Source organism: Podarcis muralis, chromosome 1 (assembly GCF_964188315.1).
Source record: "Podarcis muralis chromosome 1, rPodMur119.hap1.1, whole genome shotgun sequence".
NCBI classification, from domain to species: Eukaryota; Metazoa; Chordata; class Lepidosauria; order Squamata; family Lacertidae; genus Podarcis; species Podarcis muralis.
In genome coordinates, this window is record NC_135655.1 from 22,778,122 (window position 1) to 22,799,709 (window position 21,588).

The following is a 21,588-nucleotide window of genomic DNA, read 5'->3' on the forward strand; positions in this document are numbered from 1 at the left end:
ATTACTGTACATCCACATTTATATCCTTTCAAGTCCCCTGGCACAGTGCTGCGCCTTTAACATTAAAAGAAGATAGATCTTTAAAATGCAATAACCTCTCTTTATTTTTATTTTTGGAAGGGGAAAGCAGGAGAGCTGAACCAGCTGTTAAATGAAGCAAAATCGATGCAGGAGAAGGCTGTTGCTTTTCAGCAAGAGAGAGATAAAGTCATGTTAGCACTGAAGCAGAAACAGATGGAGACTAGTGCCCTACAGAATGAGGTATGCAAGAGTTGCCAACCTTTGGGGGCTTGGGGGCATATTTGCAAACTGAACAAACTCTCAGGGATGTCACACCCACCCCTAATCCAAGTACACACAGCAGCCTGGTCTGTAGGTTGCAATATAATGCTCCTTGCAGGCTTATTTGAGGGTGGGGAGGCAGGGGACTCTGGGCACCAGGGAAAGTCTCCGTAGAAACATGTGGCACCATCGAAGGATGAAAATTGAGTGAATGGAAGAGTGGGTAGCTGAGGGTGAATAAGAAAAGCTGAAGCAATGTGCCCTCAATTAATTACACAGATACAGCATTTACGTGATAAGGAGCAGCGTCTGAATCAAGAATTGGAGAGATTGCGCAACCACCTTCTAGAAAGGGAAGACACTTCCACACGGGAAGCTTTAGCAGCTGAGGATCGGGAATCTAAGCTTAAAAAGAAAGTCCAGGTTTTGGAAGAAAAGCTGCAGTTTTCATCAACTGCAGTGGAGAATGCCAGGTAATAACTTTGCTTCCTTTAGCCTTATCGGTACCCAGAATCCTAGTCAGCAGCTAGTTTTGTTGAAATGTTTTGTCCAGACATCTTATTGAGATGATGTGAGAACACCCTTGTATGGTTTTGTCCAGAAGTCCTGCTGGCACTTGTGTCTCTTCCTTTGTTCTCTTTCAGAAAGTAATTAAAGTGTCAGTGTACTACAGCCATCATGCTCAGACTTTTAACTGTAACACAGGGCCCGCTCGTACATTTTTATCATTCTTATTGTTCCCTCCTTTCTGCCTGCCTGCCTGCCTTCTCTAAAGGCAAAAGGGAGTGCTGGTGGTTTCACTTGTTTAACCTGCCCAGAATAAGTTATAATTAGGTTAATGCCTGAAAGGGGGGCGGGGGAATGGTTTGCAAGGGAATTTGAACCAGGGTTGGGTGAAAGTCCTGAAATTTTCAACTAGATCAGGGGTAGTCAGCCTTTTTATACCTACCGCCCACTAATGCATCTTTCTTGATGGTAAAATTTCCTTACCGCCCACCAGCGCTCGATGGAAGGAGGATTCAGCTTGTGCCCTAGAACCCACCTAGAATCCTGAAACTCCCGCTAGTGGGCGGTAGGGACCAGGTTGACAACCCCTGAACTAGATGGAGCATCAATAATAGGATAAGTCATACCTTAACGCATGGTAGAGAGAGGTGTTTTATTCTTTAGGGTGGGAGCTGAAGGGCCTTGTTTGATCCATACATGCGGTAAAGCACAAGAAAGGCTTTAAGTGCTGGAGGCTTTCAGATTAGACAGAGAACATGAAAGAGGTTTTATAAAATGGTGTCAAGAAAATAGAGAGCAAAAGAGGATTTTCCTTCATAACACTGGAACTTGCGGTCTGACAATGAAAGTGGTTGGCTGATGGATCAGGATGGATCAAAGAAAGCAACAGATCTCATTTATGGAATACAGTGGTACCTCTGGTTAAGAACTTAATTCGTTCCGGAGGTCCTTTCTTAACTTGAAACTGTTCTTAACCTGAAGCACCACTTTAGCTAATGGGGCCTCCCGTTGCCGCTGTGCCGCCGAAGCACGATTTCTGTTCTCATCCTGAAGCAAAGTTCTTAACCCCAGGTACTATTTCTGGGTTAGCGGAGTCTGTAACCTGAAGCGTATGTAACCTGAAGCGTATGTAACCCGAGGTACCACTGTACTTGCTGATGGTCACTGGCTAGATGATTTGAAAAGCAGCTTAGTGGAACCTCTGTCTTAAGAGGTGAATTGCATCTGACTGCCGGTTGTTGAGGAGCAATAGGAAGAGAGGACCGTTTTCCCCATACCTGGAAGTTCTCAGCTGGCCACTGAAAGAGGCAGGATGCTAGCCTTTAATGTCCCTCTTTGGTTTGATGCAGCTGAGCTGTTACGGACTTCTCAACTTCCTCATTCAAATGGCAGAAACATACAAGTGGGGAAGCACTTCCATTCTCCCTGGCCCTTGAAAATTTTTGTACCTTTATTTGTATTTTCCATAAAGTATGCACTCAAAACAATCCAAAAAAAGAAAAAACATCTAAATGACAATACACTTTCTTCTTTAGAGCCCAACTTAGTATCTCGTATAATTCATTTAATATCTGACTATAAAAACTGGCATTTCTGTTGAGTGATGTCACTTTAATCCCTCTTTTCCCCTGGGTTATCTTAAGTCTGAGGAGAATGAAATACCATATATATAACTAGAATTGCTTCCAGAAGAGAGTAGTTTAACAACAAAATTTGATTAACTTTTTTAAACCTTTTTTGAAAGAAAGAAGAAAGGTATAAAATCTTCCTGCAAAGAATATCTGCAGGAACTGATTTCATGTTTATATTTTGAAGCTGAGGTGACAACTGCCAAATATCCAGACCCCTGAAAGATCCAGGGGCAGCAGAAGTTAAGGTTTTTTGGTGTGTGTTTTTAAAATAACCTGGTTGATTTTAAATATTTTACTTCAAGCCACCAGGCTAGCATGCAGGTGGAATCCTTGCAAGAACAGCTGAACTTTGTTACCAGGCAGAGAGATGAAACTGTCATGCAGCTAACAATTTCCCAGGACCAAGTGAAACAGTATGCTGTGTCCCTGGCCAACCTGCAGATGGTGCTAGAGCAGTTTCAGCAGGGTAAGTTAACTCCTCCAGAAATAAGAGTGCATTCATACTAGCTTATTTACAAAATATACTTAATAGTATTTTGGTGATAAAAATGAGCTATTCTCCCAGATATCTGCTCTTCATAATTAGGTTTCTGTTTTTTAAAACACACACACACACACACACACACACACACACACATATATATAAGTAAAAGTGTACATATTTTATTTTTAGAAGAGAAAGCTATGTATTCAGCCGAGCTACAGAAACACCAAAGGCAGACTGAAGAATGGAAGAAAAAAGTAGAGCAACTAGAAGATAAAGTAGTTTCGTTGCAGGTAATGTTGAAATGGTTCTATAATGCAGCCTCATTTCTTTTAACTGGCATGGCAAACAACCACAGCAGCAGCGGACAGATGGGAAAGGGTGGGAGGCAGCAGAAATAAGATACTAGATTATTGCTATAGAAAGGTATGAGGAAATATTGGGGGAAAGGATTTCAGAGAGGAATAGAATCTGCCTGATCATGTCGTTAAATATTTTCTGCAAGCCAGGACCAACCAAAATTTTTCCCATAGGTGAGAAACATGATTTTTGGAAAGGTGTATGCCTTGAGAGTTTGCAAATAGGTGGTAGACCTGTAGTAAATCAAACTGCAGTCACAGTTTTATATAAATCAAGGGTCAGCCCTGCCATGCAGTGAGGTGAAGTGAACTATTTAAGGCCGTCTCAGCAGGTGTAGAATACAAGACCCAGAGTCCTTAGTAAAATGCCAGAAACTACGTTCAGCTCTATTAATTACATATGGTAAGAATTCACCCATTTTGGTGGCATCGCTCAAGGAATATAATGCTTGAAGGAAACTTTTGACCTAAGTTATACTGGTATGTATGTGTTTAATTCATTTGGCTAGCCTGATTTTAAACTGTTGTGCTGTATTGATAGCATAGTTATCGCAGTATATGGTTGATATGGGTGATCTACCTCATCTTACAGGAAAACCTGGAGGAAGCAAACGCAGCACTAGAATCTGCATCAAGGCTAGCAGAGCAGCTGGATCTTAAAGAGGATCAAATTGAGGACCTTAAAAAACAAGGTAACAGAACTTGGTAGTAATGCACCAAAACCGGAAGATATCTGTGTTGGCCTATAAGAAAAAATTATAAAATCCATTTTGGTGGCAGTGCCTTTTACTAAGCTGACAAAAATGTCACAAAACAGTGTGCAAGCTTTCGAGACCTCCAAAATTCTTCATCAGACTAGATTGCAAACAGGAGGCCTTGGTGAAAACTGAAGCCTGCATAGCCCCAACAGAGCCTCATTTGAATGTCTGCTTCCTTCTCTCACATTCCATTAACACTGCAGCTCCACCGGTGCATTGGACTGTGCTGCTTGCAATGGAGCTTCTTCATCTTTTGTCCCCTTCAACCTCCCTTGCACCCTCAAAATCAACTCTAGAGGGTTAGGGGACCCTCTGGAGCAGATTCAGGGTGGGAGGAAAGGAAATGTCAATCTTGTTGTACCAGTGGAACCCCACTGGAGCAGCATTGGATGCAGCCCTTAGATTTTGGCCAAATGCAGACAAGTGGTTTCACCCCCCCCCCCTCCTCACCAGTTTGTATTCTGCATCTCTGGAGATACTAAAGCCAGCTGCTTACCGGGTCTCTCTCCATCGTAAGGTAAAACACACAGGTTCCTGGGCAAGTGGGAGAAAGAACAAATACAAGCTAGGCAAAAGTAGATCACATTTTGGTGGTGTACTAGATAGTGGGGGACTGGGGGACAACAGAAGCCAGATTGAGTAGGTTTACCCAGCAGTTGGAGTTCCAAATGCAGCTCTATATCATATAGAGATACATAATTTAAAAAAATCCTTCCAGTAGCACCTTAGAGACCAAGTATGTTTGTTATTGGTATGAGCTTTCGTGTTCATGCACACTTCTTCATATTAGCTATCTGAAGAAGTGTGCATGCGCACGAAAGCTCATACCAATAACAAACTTAGGTGCTCTCTAAGGTGCTACTGGAAGGAATTTTTTTATTTTGTTTCGACTATGGCAGACCAACACCTACCTGTTACTATATACATATACATATACATATACATATACATATACATATACATATACATATACATATAATGTAGCCGTTTTTGTGTGCGCCCGAACATAAATCTTACTCTGAACTACTCAACAGAAAGGTTTGCCAGAAATTCAACGATATTGCAAGGGTGAACTTTTAGCTAGTTTGGTGATTCAGTCTAGGAAAACTCCAGTGGAATTCCAGTCATGCAACAGGCTTTCTGAGTCCTCTTCCACTGCAGCCTCCTGTGCCCCCTGGAAGTCTGTGTGTGCCGGCCAAGGGTGCCTCTGAAATGACATGGGATTGAGACCCCAGGAGTTGGAATGGTAGGCAGCATGGAGAACACTGCACAAAGGAAGTGCCTTTCCAATCACAGAAAGCTTTGGATCTATATTATCCTATATTCCCCATGTTAAGAGATTTCAAAGTTCTCACTTTTAAATCAGTCATTTAACTAAATTGTAAGTGGTTCAACTGTTACCTGCCTGGAAGGTGGAAGGTTCCCCAATGGAACCAACATTCCCAGAGAGAAAAAAGTGCCATTGTCAGAATGAGCATACTGGAGCAATGTGCAGTTGTAGAGAAGGGATGGTGAACTGCTGCCTTGGGGTATTCAACTGCTGTGTTGTGTGTGTGAACAGAGAAAAGAGACTGACGACCTGCCACGACGTCACCTGATTTGCGGTCTCTGGTTTGGCTCTCATTTTTCCAGTTTCCCTGGATGGGCAGGGTATAAATAATAAATTATTATTATATATTTCCTTAGCTACATTCACTTGAACATGTGCAGTCCCTGATAAGAACAGTGGACTATAATCCAGAGATGTCATACTTGTCTTGGCCAAACAGCAGTGGAATATCATGGGCCTTTTTTTGAACGAACTATGTGCAGAATCGAAATAGGAGATATATGGGGAGAATAATAAATGGCCTACCTTACAGAGTTGCAAATATTACTGAGCTAATATGCACAAAAATGTTTTCAACATCTTAAAGCCTAGTGTAGAAGCCATTTCATGGTTCACTGCCTTGCCAAAGAAGGGCAGTGCCAAAGAATGCTTCAACTACCGCACAATTGCACTCATTTCACACGCTAGCAAGGTTATGCTTAAAATTCTACAAGGAAGGCTTAAGCAGTATGTGGACCGAGAACTCCCAGAAGTGCAAGCTGGATTTCGAAGGGGCAGAGGAACCAGAGACCAAATTGCAAATATGCGCTGGATTATGGAGAAAGCTAGAGAGTTCCAGAAAAACATCTACTTCTGCTTCATTGACTATGCAAAAGCCTTTGACTGTGTCGACCACAGCAAACTATGGCAAGTTCTTAAAGAAATGGGAGTGCCTGATCACCTCATCTGTCTCCTGAGAAATCTCTATGTGGGACAAGAAGCTACAGTTAGAACTGGATATGGAACAACTGATTGGTTCAAAATTGGGAAAGGAGTACGACAAGGCTGTATATTGTCTCCCTGTTTATTTAACTTATATGCAGAATTCATCATGCGAAAGGCTGGGCTGGATGAATCCCAAGCCAGAATTAAGATTGCCGGAAGAAATATCAAAAACCTCAGATATGCTGATGACACAACCTTGATGGCAGAAAGTGAGGAGGAATTAAAGAATCTTTTAATGAGGGTGAAAGAGGAGAGCGCAAAATATGGTCTGAAGCTCAACATCAAAAAAACTAAGATCATGGCCACTGGTTCCATCATCTCCTGGCAAATAGAAGGGGAAGAAATGGAGGCAGTGAGAGATTTTACTTTCTTGGGCTCCATGATCACTGCAAATGGTGACAGCAGCCACGAAATTAAAAGATGCCTGCTTCTTGGGAGAAAAGCAATGACAAACCTAGACAGCATCTTAAAATGCAGAGACATCACCTTGCCGACAAAGGTCCGTATAGTTAAAGCCATGGTTTTCCCAGTAGTGATGTATGGAAGTGAGAACTGGACCATAAAGAAGGCTGATCGCCGAAGAATTGATGCTTTTGAATCATGGACTGCAAGAAGATCAAACCTATCCATTCTGAAGGAAATCAGCCCTGAGTGCTCACTGGAAGGACAGATCGTGAAGCTGAGGCTCCAATACTTTGGCCACCTCATGAGAAGAGAAGACTCCCTGGAAAAGACCCTGATGTTGGGAAAGATTGGGGGCACAAGGAGAAGGGGACGACAGAGGATGAGATGGTTGGACAGTGCTCTTGAAGCTACCAACATGAGTTTGACCAAACTGCAGGAGGCAGTGGAAGACAGGAGTGCCTGGCATGCTCTGGTCCATGGGGTCACAAAGAGTTGGACACAACTAAACAACAACAACAGAAGCCCTTTTGGCATATAAGCTATATATGTGTGTTTTGTTGTTGTTTGGTTGTTTAGTCGTGTGTATGTGTGTGCTATGTTACTAAGTAGTGTGGAGCCACAGTGAAGTTAAATGCTGTTTTTCCCTGGAGAGGGCTCATGAATTCGCTTTTCGAAAAACCATTAAGAGTCTCTGATTTGCTTACAAATTCACTCATGTGCCAACAATAATGTAAATTGTAAAATTAAGGTGCCCTCCTTCCCTGTTGTGCCTTGTACGCATAAATCCAATCTACAGAATCTCATGTTGGGTTTGCTTACAATGTAAGCTTCCTTGGCCGGGGGAGGGGGGGCGGTAAGAATGCCAAAGTTTTGATTAAATGTTTTTGTAATGTATTTTCTTTAACACGCAACTTGGCCAGACAGTAGAAGGATTTGCCAGGAGAAACCTTTTTTCTTTATTTTTTAACAAAGAAAGCGGTAATTGTTTTTGCCTTGTGACAGAATTTGAAATGAAATATAAGCCAGTTTAAGATTAATGGTTTCTTGATAGGACAGGCCAATGGTATTAATAGGGACTTCTTTTTTAGCAAAACATAATTAAGGCTCTTTTTGTGGGAAAATTATTTGTAACTTAGTCGTGCCTTAATAGACCCTTCTAATAATAGGTGCTGGAGAATATAATCAGCCAATCCAAACATACTGCCAAACCCTATGGATCCTTCATCATGCAAATCTATAATTGTGTCTCCCTTCTGGCCTTTGATGCTTTCATGTTATGGGGAGTTACCTTTTTCTTTTAACGTGATGCTCCATTAACCATCGGATTTGCAAAAATAGTGCTTGGAGTTCTGTCACGTCCCTGTGGCTTGCTCTTTTGAATGTCTCTGAGTAAGAAGGCACAATCTAAGGGTAGCAGCACTTGTGCACATTTCTGGAGACTGGTTCACGCAAGGTAGTCCCCATGCAAATCACATCAGTCCTGTGAGCAAGGGTGTGCAAAAATGCTGCTGCTAACAGTATCTGTTAAGCTGGGTGAGAGTGTTAAGCAATTGATCTTCGTTTCAGTTTTAAAGGTAAAGGGTCCCCTGACCATTAGGTCCAGTCGTGACCGACTCTGGGGTTGCGGTGCTCATCTCGGTTTATTGGCCAAGGGAGTCGGCATACAGCTTTCGGGTCATGTGGCCAGCATGACTAAGCCGCTTCTGGTGAACCAGAGCAGCGCACGGAAACACCATTTACCCTCCCGCCGGAGTGGTACCTATTTATCTACTTGCACTTTGACGTGCTTTCAAACTGCTAGGTTGGCAGGAGCAGGGACCGAGCAACGGGAGCTCACCCCATCACAGGGATTCGAACCGCCAACCTTCTGATCGGCAAGTCCTAGACCCTGTGGTTTAACCAACAGCACCACCCGTGTCTACGTTATTCTTGATGGCTCAGGGCTAATGACCTTTGCAGATGCTCCAAATTTTATATTTTTAATCAGTGTTGAGATGGTTGAGATGCTGAATTTGGAATGTCTTCAGGAGAGAATATCCTCCAGGTCACACCAGTCTTCTCTCTGCTGCATTGTCTGGTTGTTTTCTTTGTTCTTTGTTTGGGGGGGGGGGGCTGGGAGAAAAATGTAACTGTAATTTTTAAAGACTTTTTAAAATCATGCTTCCCAGTTAGGCAAGGAATCTCAAAAGATATAAAAGCTCTTAGAGGATTCCTCTTATGTTTGAAGTTGTTTTTTTTAACAGACTAAAAGACTTCACCTTCCTCATCTATTGAGGGTGTAAAGAAATTTGGCCATGGCAAATCAGCCACCACATTGCAATAAAACTATTATATTTACCCCTTGATTATATAAACATTGCCCTAAATTCCAGCTGTGTGACTGCAGTCTGGATTTTTATAGCTGAAGTAGGATAATGTCACGTAAAGCACACACTGCATCCTGCAACCAAATATCAAAGTGCTCCATGTTTATTCCCCCTTTTTACCTTTTGAAATGTCCTGTTGCAATTGGCAGACACAACTTCTTGCTGTAATCAGATAGTGAACTAAATTGGCTGGCTGGTCAAATATTCAGTGAAATAACTTTGTCGGTAGCAGCTTTTTTTATACCATTATGATGCCATTTGTTAACAAGGGCAGGAATGAAGATTGTGCCCTAGCGCTGCAGCAACTGGGGGCAAATACTGGCAAAACAGTTCCTATGATCCATTTGCTATATACCAGGAGGCATCTTCCAACAGGAACCCAAAGAGTCTCCCAGGGTAAATGTTGCTGCCTAGTACTACACATCACTCCATCTTACTGCAGGGATCTGCAAGGAATAGATTGAGTAGCTTTCGAAAGAACTGAAAGTATCGTTTGAATTAAAATACACCAAGCCCTTCTCCAAGCAAGTCATTAAATTATGGAGAGTCGGGCGAAGCCAAAACACTTTTGTGCTGATAAACTTAAAAGTTTTAAACATACAAAACGATTATCTGCCTGAGCAATGAACCAAATCTTTTGATCAGTCCAATATCCAGGTGCCGTTCTGTACCCATATAGTAGGAGGAGACCCCTGTTAATTTAAGTTTAGAATTCAAAAGCCACAAGAAGAGTGTCGCCCATTAACCTTCGAGGCTGAATAACTATGTTTATAATAACTAGTTCCCAGCATCTCCTATCTTTATCATTCTTTTGTCAGACCTTGCACTACCCTAATGTGAATGAGAAATAGGACACTGGGAAGCGTTATGCAGATAAGCACTGAGGATTCTCCATGGTGCTACTGTGTTCTATAAGAAAGTAAAAGGTCTTCAGTCTAAAGGGAGGCAAAGAATCTGAGGTTACCCAGTGGCATACTTGAGCGTATGCCATGACCTTATACCAGATAAGTAAATGTTTCGTTCTTTGTAAATTTGTTCCTTCCAGAGAAAAGTAAAGCACTGCATTGGGCAGGGGCAAAACTACCCCAATGATGATGGAAGAAGACAGCACAGCAATAGGGGAAGGGGAAATTCTCTTCCTAATCTGCCTGTCAGCAGCTGCCATCTGCCAGAAGGGAAGAGCATTATTTATTTGGACGCTTCTATCCTTCTTAGCACTCTTGGTCAGTTTGAGTTGAACAGGAGCTAGAACTAGGTTGGACTATGCTTGTAGCAGTGGCTTCAGATGGATGAGAGGGCTGGGGATAGAAGAATTCTGCATCTCTTACTTTTCACTCTAGCATTCTTTCTTTTTTTAATGGCTGTCAAGGTAGAAGTTGCAGGTTGAGACCATCTTTACCTTTTGTGGAATGAAGGGGGGAAAGGATTGGGGAGGGTTGAAGAATTTTTTCCCGGGTAGCTAGCTTAGCAGTAATAGTCAACATTTTGGGAATTGTGCCACAAGGAGAGTCATACAGACAAGAGAGAATGTCTGCAGAAGGAAGGATGGAGAACAAATCAGATCGGGATCTCTTGGTATATTTCTGAGTGATTTGATGGATTAGGAAGGATTTCTGACTCTCAGTTGTTTAGCAGTTGGGAACAGCAGGCACATTTCCCTCTTTAAATAGCGATGCTGACATGAAGAAAACTTGGGGTAACCAGGAGCAGACTTTTATGTGAAAGGAAGGACTATGAGCACAGTTCAGTCTGGGTACCGAAAACAAATTTCTTTGCTCAGAATGTTCTTGGGGGCACTCTGTTCTAACTCTGTGTCTCTTATACCTGGCTTTGCCTGCTAGATCTTGAGTTTCTGTTAAAAACAAGAGAGGATATTTTACAGGCCTAAAGTCTGCCTACCCCTGCTCTAATGCACACTAATAGTATGAATTCAGGGTGGTGGTGCGTATTGAGTTGGGTTGGGGATGGGATTGGAGCTCTCCTTCCCTCCCCCCAACCATCAGACATGACGAATGCTAGTATAAAAAAAAAAAAGGAGACTGAATTCAAAAGATCTTATTTATACAAGAAAACATATAATGTCCTGTTGAACAGTGGCCAGATACATTCCCAGACACAGATTTGTTGGCCCAAGCTGCTGAAGGCTTTTTAAATGGATTGTTTTGGCAGGACAAATTATATTAATGGAAAAACATAAGAAAGACCAGATGCAGGTTTTTGAATTTCCATAAATGGTTAACAGATTACAGGAGAACACTGTAAATATCTCGTCTACAGAAGCCCATGCTGAATGTTGGCTCTATTCTGTCCTGCATCATATTATATTCAGAAACCGATATTATGGCAAAAATAGCCAGTAGTGGAGAAAAGGTGCTTGGATTTCACAGCTAAGGCGGGGATTCAGCCTAGCAATTAATCGTAGATGTATAATATCAAACTGAATACTGTATTATATCATCTATAAAAGCAATAATTTATCAATGCATCTTTTTCTTTTTCTTTTGTTTCATTTATATTCATCCTTACTTCCAAACAGCTTGAGGTCCTGGGCACGATTCTCCCACCTCCTTTTATCGTCTCAGCATCCCTGTGATGTAGGTTGGGCTGAAAGATAGAAGGTGGTCCCAGGTCATTCAGTGAGGTCTTCATAGCCAAATACAGATTTAAACTTGAATCTCTGCAGTCCTAGTCTGATTTTACTTTTGTAGTTTTATTTATATCAAAGAAAAGACAGAGGGGTGATTGAATACTTCATTTCCATCTGACTATCCTAACATTAGCTAAAATTGTCCTTGCCTGTTTTTTTATTCTTTAATTGCACATCCGGTGGGTAGTATCCAAGTAACTCATTCCATCAGCATAAGAATTTCCACTTGTGTAACTGAACTTCCCCTGCATCCTCCCTAAAACTGTTCTGGGGTTTCTCACAACCCTCCAGAGCTGGTTTGGGGAAGATACAGGTTGCATGTGGAGGTGGGGGAGTTCCATTGCGCAAGCAGAAGTTGTTGGGGTGAGTTAGTTGGGACACCACTCAGTTCATTTTAAAGCTTCATTCTTATATAGTTGCCCAAAGAGTTTATTAAATACTGCCAAATGGTTGTTGATCCTTATAATCTTTTATCTTCTCAAATGGTGAATCTTGAATCATAGGTGTAAATGTCCACCAGACCTATTTAAACAAAAATTCAACATGTACTCACAATGGCTGTTTGGATTATCAAATCCTAGCTTATTCAACCAGGATATGCAAAATTTCTGTGCACCCACGCACAGTCCCGTTGGGTGAGAGGGAAGCTAGGCAGGAAGCTACAGTTCTCCGCAGCTTCTCATGCAGTCCGATATGGGAGCTATGTTAAACCAATTTGCAGAAGTCAATTTTAAACCATGGTTTTGTACACTAGCTTGTTTAGACGCCATTAGCCATAGTTCCCAGTTTGGACTTAATGTGAAGCTATTGTTAATTGTGGCTTCCTGGCTTATTTCCTTGCTTGTATGAATAGAGGAACAAAGGGGCTGTGCGTGGAGCTCAAATATATACTGGTTTATTAAGCCCAGATTTATCTAACTTAACACTCTCTGTAAACTGCTTTGAGGGTTGTTTTTTTCTAAAAACCGAACAGTGTATAAATTTTGTGAAATAAATAAAATAAGGTTGCATGGAATGTGTCCTTAGCCATGTGTTTTAGATTTGTCCTGCTGCCCCTGACTTCTTCCACTCAGTGGCTCAGTTCGCATGTTGCATTAAATCACAGTGAGTGTCTAACTGTGGGTTAAAATGGACAAGCAACATGCTGATGTTCAGAACTCCTGCTTCGCTTTTCCCCATTCCTGGCCATGCTGCCCTGTGAGCAACAACTCCCAAACCTTGGTTTGTTGTTAGCATGGCCAAGAGCCAGGGAGCAACAGAGTAGAAGCTTTTGAGTAGTGTGTACCAGCACACTGCTCATTTTGCATTAAGCCATAGTTAAAATCATTTGAAGTGACTTGCGAACACAGCCTATGTCAGGGTAATGTGACAGGTATTTTAACACAAATTGAAAAGTAAAGCTTTTTCCACATGTATCGCCCTTCTCTGAAACAACTCTTACGTAGTATTTGCTCTGTGCCAATTTACAATCCTTTTCATTGGGTAGAAATTTGGACAGATTGCTTCAAACTGTAAAAAGCAAAAAGGCATCATTATAATCCTTGCCTTGCTTTTATTGTATCAGCAAAAGCTAGGGAACACGATCCATTGTAAAATCTCAGTTTTTGCCATTTTAGGATGGAAAAATAGGATAGAGTTTTGACCCATGATTTTTCAGCAGAATGGATAAAAGGGAAGCTAAACTCATATTTGCACAGCACATATTTTTGAGAAACTCTTCCGCTAGGACCCCTAATGAGTACATCAGTTTTGTTTATAAAATTATTATAGCAAAAGTTTTTCCCCCTGTAGGTGAACTCAAACAAGAAATGTTAGAAGATGCACAGAATAAGCTAATGAACCTCATAAACAGCACAGAAGGAAAAGTGGACAAGTGAGTGATTTTTAAGTGTTTTTAATTTGAAGTTATTTGGAGAAGTACAAGCTTTGCACAGTAAAATAATAGCTGTGGCAGCATCTGATATGGTTTAAAACAGGCTGGGTGGTTATTCAATTAAGTTTTACTTAGAGTAGACTCACTGAAATTAATGAACATGACTAAGCTCAGTTCATTAAGTTTAATGGGTCTAATGTGAGTAAAAGTTAGTTTAATGTTACCCCCTTTTTATTAAGGCTGTGACATTCAATTGACTTATTACTGAATAATTGATTAAAGATCATTCAGATTATTTTTAAAAAGGTCCCCAATTGGCAAGGAGCTGTATCAGTGCTTCCGAAGCCGGGAGAGACCATGAACCAGAAACTCAAAAAGTTTGCTTTTTGTTGCCTCTCACACATTGCCTCAGTGGCCATTGGAGTCGGGTCTGCTGTGCTCTACCTCCCTTCCTTCCTTCCTTCCTTCCTTCGTCAGTCCCATGTTCCTGCCTGCCTCCCTCTGCTCACTGCTTTCCCTTCTGCCCCCTCCCTTCCCTCCCTCCCTCCCTCCCTTTTTCTTTCTCCTGCAACTCTCCCTGGCTCTCTCCATCTTTCTTCCCTCTGAGCCCTTCTGAACACTCCACTCACACTTCTAATAGCAACACCTGGCTAACTGGGGAGGGCCGCCTGCAGGGCTGTTGCGACGTCCTCCACCGAGGCACCCAGAGGAGTCTGCATGCCTTGTCCAGCCACCCAGAGCAGCGGAGGATTGACCTGGGAAGGCACAGATGGTGGGTGGGCGCCTAGCCACTCGGAACCAGAGTTGAGAGACGTGAATTTTGCATGCATACACACACACACACACACACACACACACACACAGACACCCCTGGCCTGCACCCTTGGTGGGGGCCAACCTAACCAACCCTAAGTACACCCCTGAGAATAAAGAGAGATATTCAGTTCAGCCTTGTGCCATAGCGTCAGCATAGGACTATATATTAGTTTTCACCCCCTTTCCAAAATATAGGTTTTAATCTACGTTTCTGGTTGATGTTTACTACAGTCACACAAGGATTCCCTGCCACCGCAGTTTGTGAAAACTGTTTCTATGGAACTATATCCCATAAGGTTCCTGACCCATAAATTCCCTTGGGATTTAGCTCCTAGCACAAGATGGCCTCATTACAACTTCAGCTGATGATTAATGAATTAAATATCTGGGCAGTACTTACCTTTTCCTCACACGCATGCTTAACTTGACTTACCTTTTCGCACAGGTGTTTAACTTGCCTGTCCGCTTTATGCCTTTACCTTTTCCTTTGTCACTGGGGCTGAGATGGTTTTTCAACTGGGCTCCCCTCATGGTCTTTGTACAGATGAATCATCAGGATGATAGTGTGCCATAAGCAAAGCTTTGGAGTGCAAAAGGTGCTCCACCCTCACTTTTCTCTGTTACTAGCAATGCCAAGCAATATTTAGACTGCTTTTGTGTCCCCTTTGGTAGAGTCTTGATGAGGAATCTCTTCGTTGGACATTTCCACACCCCAAAGAATAAACGTCATGAAGTGCTAAGGCTGATGGGAAGTATCCTGGGAATAAAAAAGGAAGAATTAGAACAGGTAGTTCTGATATGTCTCATTGCTATTTTCCTCCTCTCCTGCAATATCAATACACTAGCATGCTTTCTTCTTTTGCTGGGCTAGGCCCCAAGGACAACCAGTCATCTACCATTCTGGAATGGAACAAGCTGTATATTTTCCAAACGTTACAATGTTTACCATTATTTTAATAATATAAAATCCATTCAAACACGCAAATATTCACCAAAGGACTACATCTGTTGATGTTGATGGTGTGGCTTAAATTCTTACATACGTGTCCATATTGTCTGGTTGAAACTAGCTTTCTCGGTGTATATAGTTTTTGTTCTGGCTGAAATTTTTACACAAGTAAATTTTATAAACAAACTTTGCTTGGTTTGTTCATTAATAAAATTGAAGTAAAGATTCTGTTTGATACTAAGTGTTAGAAGTAGGTGTGGATTGTAACCTTTTCTTTTTGTTTTAATTTGCTCTCTAGTTGCTGTCAGAAGATCAAAAAGGTGTTACTCGATGGGTGACTGGGTGGTTTGGTGGAGGAGGTGCTGGATCAAAGAGTGTCCCCAACACACCTCTGAGACCAACCCATCACTCAATTTTCAACAGTGTAAGTATTTTCCATTGTCTGCTGTCTGCTTTTGTATAGAAAATGCAGGACTTCCATATTATAATTGCTGTCAACCTAGGTCATTGTTACACTTGCAGAAGGCTTGAAGGTGTTTGCATTTTAAAACCAGTGTCAAATAACTCGATTGTGTTAAAATTAGAACCATATTGCTACTAGGATAGTTGTGCACCATCTTGAACAGATGAGCCAGGTATATATCATGTGTTTCCAGAAATGTTGTTTGTATTGGGTTAATTTGTCTCCACCCGTTCAGTCTTTCTCAGAGCTATTTGTGAAGTTCCTTGAAACTGAATCCCGTCCAACTCTTCCCCCACCAAAACTCTCTGTTCATGACATGAAACCTTTAGCATCAACGGGAATCAGCAAAGCCACTGTTAGTCCTTCTAGCAACATTGCAGGTAGTGTATTTTTATATTCCTAATACACAAAATGTTACATTGAATCTGAGTGATAACTTGTTGATTGTTGTCTTTCCAAGTTTATATTTATTTGGATGCGCAGTGTAAGGAGGATGACAAATAAAATTAGAAGAATTTTCTCCTTGCCAAGTTACAGCTGGGGACAGCAAGGCGATAACCATTGTGTGACCTGAAAGCCACTGTTCTCTTATCATTTTTTTACTTCAAGGCCATGAATTTTAACCTGGATTTCCAGGTTGCAATGTAGCAACAAATAAATACTATATAATGCTGGTGGATGAGTTAAATAGGCCTTGCAGAATATGGTTTTTGGTATAACTTTGAAACTAAACTTTAGTCATTGTGAATGTTTGGTTTCAGATTGTTGCAGTAAAGCTGGAGAATTTCCAGTCTGAAAGCTTATCTTTGAAAGTTTACATTTTTAAATAAATTTATGTTTTATATGCCTTTTGTCCTCGTTGCTTGAAGGTGCCATATTTTGTTTGGCAGTCACCCAGTTTTCTTGTCTGGACGAAATGTTCACAGGGACTTTGTCCACACAGGAACAGGATTATTGTCCTATAGAACCAGACACCCATTCTATATCCCTGAATTGTTTGGGTTTTTAAGATTTCTTTTATATATTAAGAATAGGTTATCAGACATAAATACATTCTTTCAAGGTTTCACTCAGTGAGCAAAAGATTTATCCGTGACCTTGACGTTAACTCCTGACAGACTTTTTTCTTCTTCTTTTAGAAGAAAAACTACATTTCTGTTCACAGGCTTGTAGTTAAATCTTTACAAGGTCTCATTCACACAAAATGGTCTTGCAACTGCGTTGTGAATTCTCCAGGTGGAAATCTTTGTGTGTTCAGAATCTTGCCACGCTTATCTGATTATTCACTACACAACTGATAATTTATTTATCTTTTGGTGGGGGTTGCTTTTCCAGAGACCATTGCGCTTACTATTTGCGTGATTTTCACGAGGGTGTGTCTGCGGTGTTCAAAGTGCAAAGGAACGATGATAGCCTTTGGCTGTAACTAATAGCTTGTTGAGTGGCGGCAGTAATCGGCTCCCCTTGGGGAAAGAAGTGGTACTCCTGGCTTTGAAAGAGGCTGTGGTGAGAGGGCCCTGGAAAGAGGGAAGGGGGAAACAACGCATTAGGTTTTCTCAGATCTACTTTTGGGATTGGAACACTGCCTTGGTCACTCAGGTGGATGACCTGCACCTGTAGATGGATGGGGGTACGGTCTCATTATGTTAGGGTGTTTTTCTAAGAACGACACTTGTTAGGCCATGACTTTCCTGTAAGAATGATTTTTAAAATACTACTACTACTACTAATAATAATAATTTTACTACTGCACTTTCTGTCAGATCCAACAGGCTCAGGAACCACCAGAAGACCAGATGCAAATCCTTTCCTTGCACCCCGGTCAGCAGCAGTCCCTCTCATCACCCCAACGAATCTTGGAACTGGCGGATCAGGACATCTGCTTATGAAACCCATTTCTGATGCTTTGCCTACTTTCACACCTTTGCCAGTAGCGCCTGATGCTAGTGCTGGGGCAGTACTAAAAGACCTGCTAAAGCAATAGAGAATTCTGGGTCCAAGGATGGCAGTGATAGAAGCACTTTAAGGAGAAAGGAAAAAACCCTGAGTTTATATAATATACCGCAAAGAGGCCTTTTGTAAAAAGTTGTTTGTTTGTTCATTTTCAATTGCTTGTAAGTTGCTTTGTGTATCTTTCTCTTTGCCCCTTAAAAAGCGAAGTTTGGAACTAATCCAGCAATATTTGGATGTTGTAACCATCACAAGAAAAATGGCCCTTCCTATATTAGTTTGCCGAGTTAATTTTCAAATTGAAAAAGCTGATCTACATGTGAAATAACAGGTTAGCATTGGAGAACTTAACAAATCAGTTCAAGGCTTTCCAACCATGTATGCCGTTTCTTTCTTTGACAAATGAGGTGTTACATAGAGTGCCTTTATATAAAAAGGACACAACTTCTCTAGAAAGGGCTGCAAGCACATTAGGAATCCAGCTCAGTGTCAGGATGCAGACAGCATCCAGGCTGCATCTGGTCCATTTAAGTATCACTTCACTGATTCCAGCCAACGCCTTCTGGAGCCTGGAATGATGGGGAAACAAATGCAATCTGCTGTTTGTTTTGAGGGAGCCTGGGGCCATATGTTCCCAGTCCTTGAACTGATGTTCAGATACTGAGCCCAGTCGTGGCATTTCAGTCTGGAAAAGCCTTCCCTTCATAAAGCGGGAGGAAACTTGCTTTGAATTATCCAGTGTTGTATTGATCTAGAATGTGTTCATGTGGTCAAGTATCCTCCCTTGAGCCAGAATGGGTTGTACTGCAACACGATCCTCTGAAAGGATAAAGTACAAGTAGGAGGTTTCCAAAATAAATGGCATCAGCTGACCAAGTCAATTTTTTAGGAATGCTGGAGATAACAGGATCATAATTGTGTTGACCAAAAATTCAGCATAATCCAAAGCCAATTTATTTGAATATGGAGGATGGGCTGGTATCTGTGAAAGAAGTTGCTTCCGTTAAAGTTCTCTGAGACTTCATAGTTGCGGGTTTTTGTTTTGTGTGCAAGAACATTCACACCCCATAAATGTTATTAATGGGTAACACCTCAGTTGGAGTTTCTTAACTCCTAGGAACAATGAAAACTCAAAACTAACCAGCAATAAGGAGTTTGTGGACATTTTCCCTTTATTTTTTGTTGCATATCAACATTTAGTGACTAACCACTAATAAGCAACCTGATATTCCCTATGTATATTCATGGTGTGTGTGGTTGAAATATGCAATACTTTAATGGTTCAAAATGTATATTTAAGAAATGCTTGCTTATACTTACAGAATTGATTGAAGATTCCAAGTATGAACGTATGTATAAAGCTTAAAAGGAAGATGCTTATTCCAAATATGTGTAAATAGGTCTACGTAAGAACTAGTAGAATTCTGTAAATTTTGCTGCACAGTCTTGCACAGTTTATACTGAGTGTGTCAGTGTATTGACACATGTAATGAAAGGGGTTCCTGCCACCTTGGAAAAATAAGTTGAGACACAACATCTGTTTGAAGTGTCATTTTTTTCCCTATAAAACTTGAGTTTTCTGCCATTGTTAATAATATAATTGGTATTGAAAGGTATTTTGTGTAAGTTCTATATTAGAACTCACAGCCTTTTCTCCTGTGTATCTTAGTTTTTGCCCTGAGGTTGACTTGTAAGTATAGACTGAATCACGGATATGTAGTTGCCTGGAAGCTGCCAAATCAATGAATCACAAAGCCTTTTGTTTATATTTATTGATAGCATTCTAAATCCATATAGGTGAATCTCTGGCAAGGTTTCATGACTTTATATTCATAATGAAGTGTTACATTTTGACATTTCATATCCCCAACATTCTTCATTGACTCTGTTTTTGTAGATTGGGGTTTTTGCAAATAAGGCAAACATAGGTTAGAGATCGGAAGTGTATGAACTTTTAATCTATAAACCTCCAAATGGTTTCTTCACACATCTTAATGTTGAGTTTATAGGCCACTTGAAACATTACTTTCCTTGAAAAACCAGCTTTATAGAATGGCTATAATTTTTTCAATGGACTATAAAGAAAACTTAAAATATGTGTTGTGTGCCTTCTTTCTGTCGCATACGTTTTATATCTGTGTGGTTGCTTTAGCATACAGTTCTTAAAATTGCTTACTGTTAATGATGCAACAAATGAAACTAAGCAGACATAAGAACAGAGGAAGTTTCACATCACGGTGGATTTTGCATTTGTATGTCAGTACTTCTTGCCATGGTTGTGTGATTTCATGTTCATGCAGTTCAGTGTACTGAATTGGGCACAAAATTCAACATTTTGGTAATGTCAGCTTTCCTTTTTATTTCTTAAGTTTTTTGTCATCATTACAAAACCAGACAATAGCTCAGAATGTGATGAGAATGTGGGATTTTTCTTCTCAATTATTAAACGAATCAGAATGTATTATAATGGAAGTTTCATAATTTATGCAGGTTGGAAAAACCACTGTTCCTTGACATAGGATTTAGATGCCTCCACCCCATTCCTCTCCCCGCTCCGGCACAGAGTGCATTATACCCTGTCCTATTAGAACACTTCCAATAAGTGAAATTTTGTAAAGAAAACTTCTTTTATTCTTGCCTGAAGAAAACCTGAAAACCATGCAACTGCCTTGGCTCAAGTAGTTGGATAAAATATTTTTGTCTTGTGCACATGGCTATTTGTGCTAGAATGTGGGTGCATATCAGAAATGTACATCTGATTAAGAGTGAAGCAGTACAGATCAATAACTTATTGCATGTGGATACATGGTCATGGGTGTCAGTTGGATACACATTTGAATCAGTATGCAGACACTTTTTCACACCTGTCAACTGTGTGTGCATTAGGCACATCCATAGTTTGCCACAAGTAACTGCAAATAATTATGAACAACAGGAGTTGGATCGGGTTGTATATCTGAGCCAACTTTGATGTGGCCTCATTTCAAGATCAATGGGTGAATATTGTAGTAACTGTTACCAATGAATGGTAGATTTTTGCATTAAGTATCTGCAGACTTGGCAAAAACTGAAAGGTAACACAGCCTTATACAGTAAAAATGTCAGTAAAAGCACCCCAACTGTTAATATCAGATTGATCATCTTGAAGATATGGTAATATCATATCTAGGACTACATCAGCATGAGCTGAATTTTGCAATTTGTTGGTCTACATGTTGTATAAACGATAATTTAAAGGTAAAGCCACACACACTTAGTTCGAAATGGCCTTAGTGAATTAGGCTAATCAGAACGTGAGTTTAGTAACTTACTACAAAGTCCTTAAAGATGTTTGTCTCATGCATGCCATGCAGATGAAGTAGTGCAGCGTAAGTAATTGCACATTCTATTTTGCCACTGGGACGCGGGTGGCGCTGTGGGTAAAAGCCTCAGCGCCTAGGGCTTGCCGATAGAAAGGTCGGCGGTTCGAATCCCCACAGCGGGGTGCGCTCCCGTTGTTCGGTCCCAGCGCCTGCCAACCTAGCAGTTCGAAAGCACCCCTGGGTGCAAGTAGATAAATAGGGACCGCTTACTAGCGGGAAGGTAAACGGCATTCCGTGTGCGGCTCTGGCTCGCCAGAGCAGCGATGTCACGCTGGCCACGTGACCCAGAAGTGTCTCCGGACAGCGCTGGCCCCCGGCCTCTTGAGTGAGATGGGCGCACAACCCTAGAGTCTGTCAAGACTGGCCCATACAGGCAGGGGTACCTTTACCTTTACCTTTTATTTTGCCACTGGCATTGATAA

The 21,588-nt window shown here is 41.2% G+C and overlaps 1 protein-coding gene across 3 annotated transcripts in view; it reads left to right on the plus strand.

Moving 5' to 3' along the window:
- The window catches only part of TRIP11 (thyroid hormone receptor interactor 11), a 36,667-nt gene extending 16,767 nt beyond the window's left edge, over positions 1-19,900 (plus strand). The window contains exons 11-20 of one of the 3 annotated variants that reach the window (XM_028717471.2): positions 121-261; positions 562-755; positions 2,723-2,886; positions 3,094-3,197; positions 3,856-3,955; positions 13,545-13,626; positions 15,115-15,229; positions 15,690-15,815; positions 16,090-16,234; positions 17,618-19,900. In XM_028717471.2, coding sequence (XP_028573304.2) covers positions 121-261; positions 562-755; positions 2,723-2,886; positions 3,094-3,197; positions 3,856-3,955; positions 13,545-13,626; positions 15,115-15,229; positions 15,690-15,815; positions 16,090-16,234; positions 17,618-17,838 — 1,392 coding nt within the window. In that variant the 3' untranslated portion in view covers positions 17,839-19,900. Of the gene's footprint in view, positions 1-120; positions 262-561; positions 756-2,722; positions 2,887-3,093; positions 3,198-3,855; positions 3,956-9,924; positions 12,764-13,544; positions 13,627-15,114; positions 15,230-15,689; positions 15,816-16,089; positions 16,235-17,617 lie in introns of those variants that run through there. The other 2 variants (XM_077924614.1, XM_077924616.1) reach the window with 2 other exon arrangements.
- Positions 19,901-21,588: the final 1,688 nt, after the last annotated feature.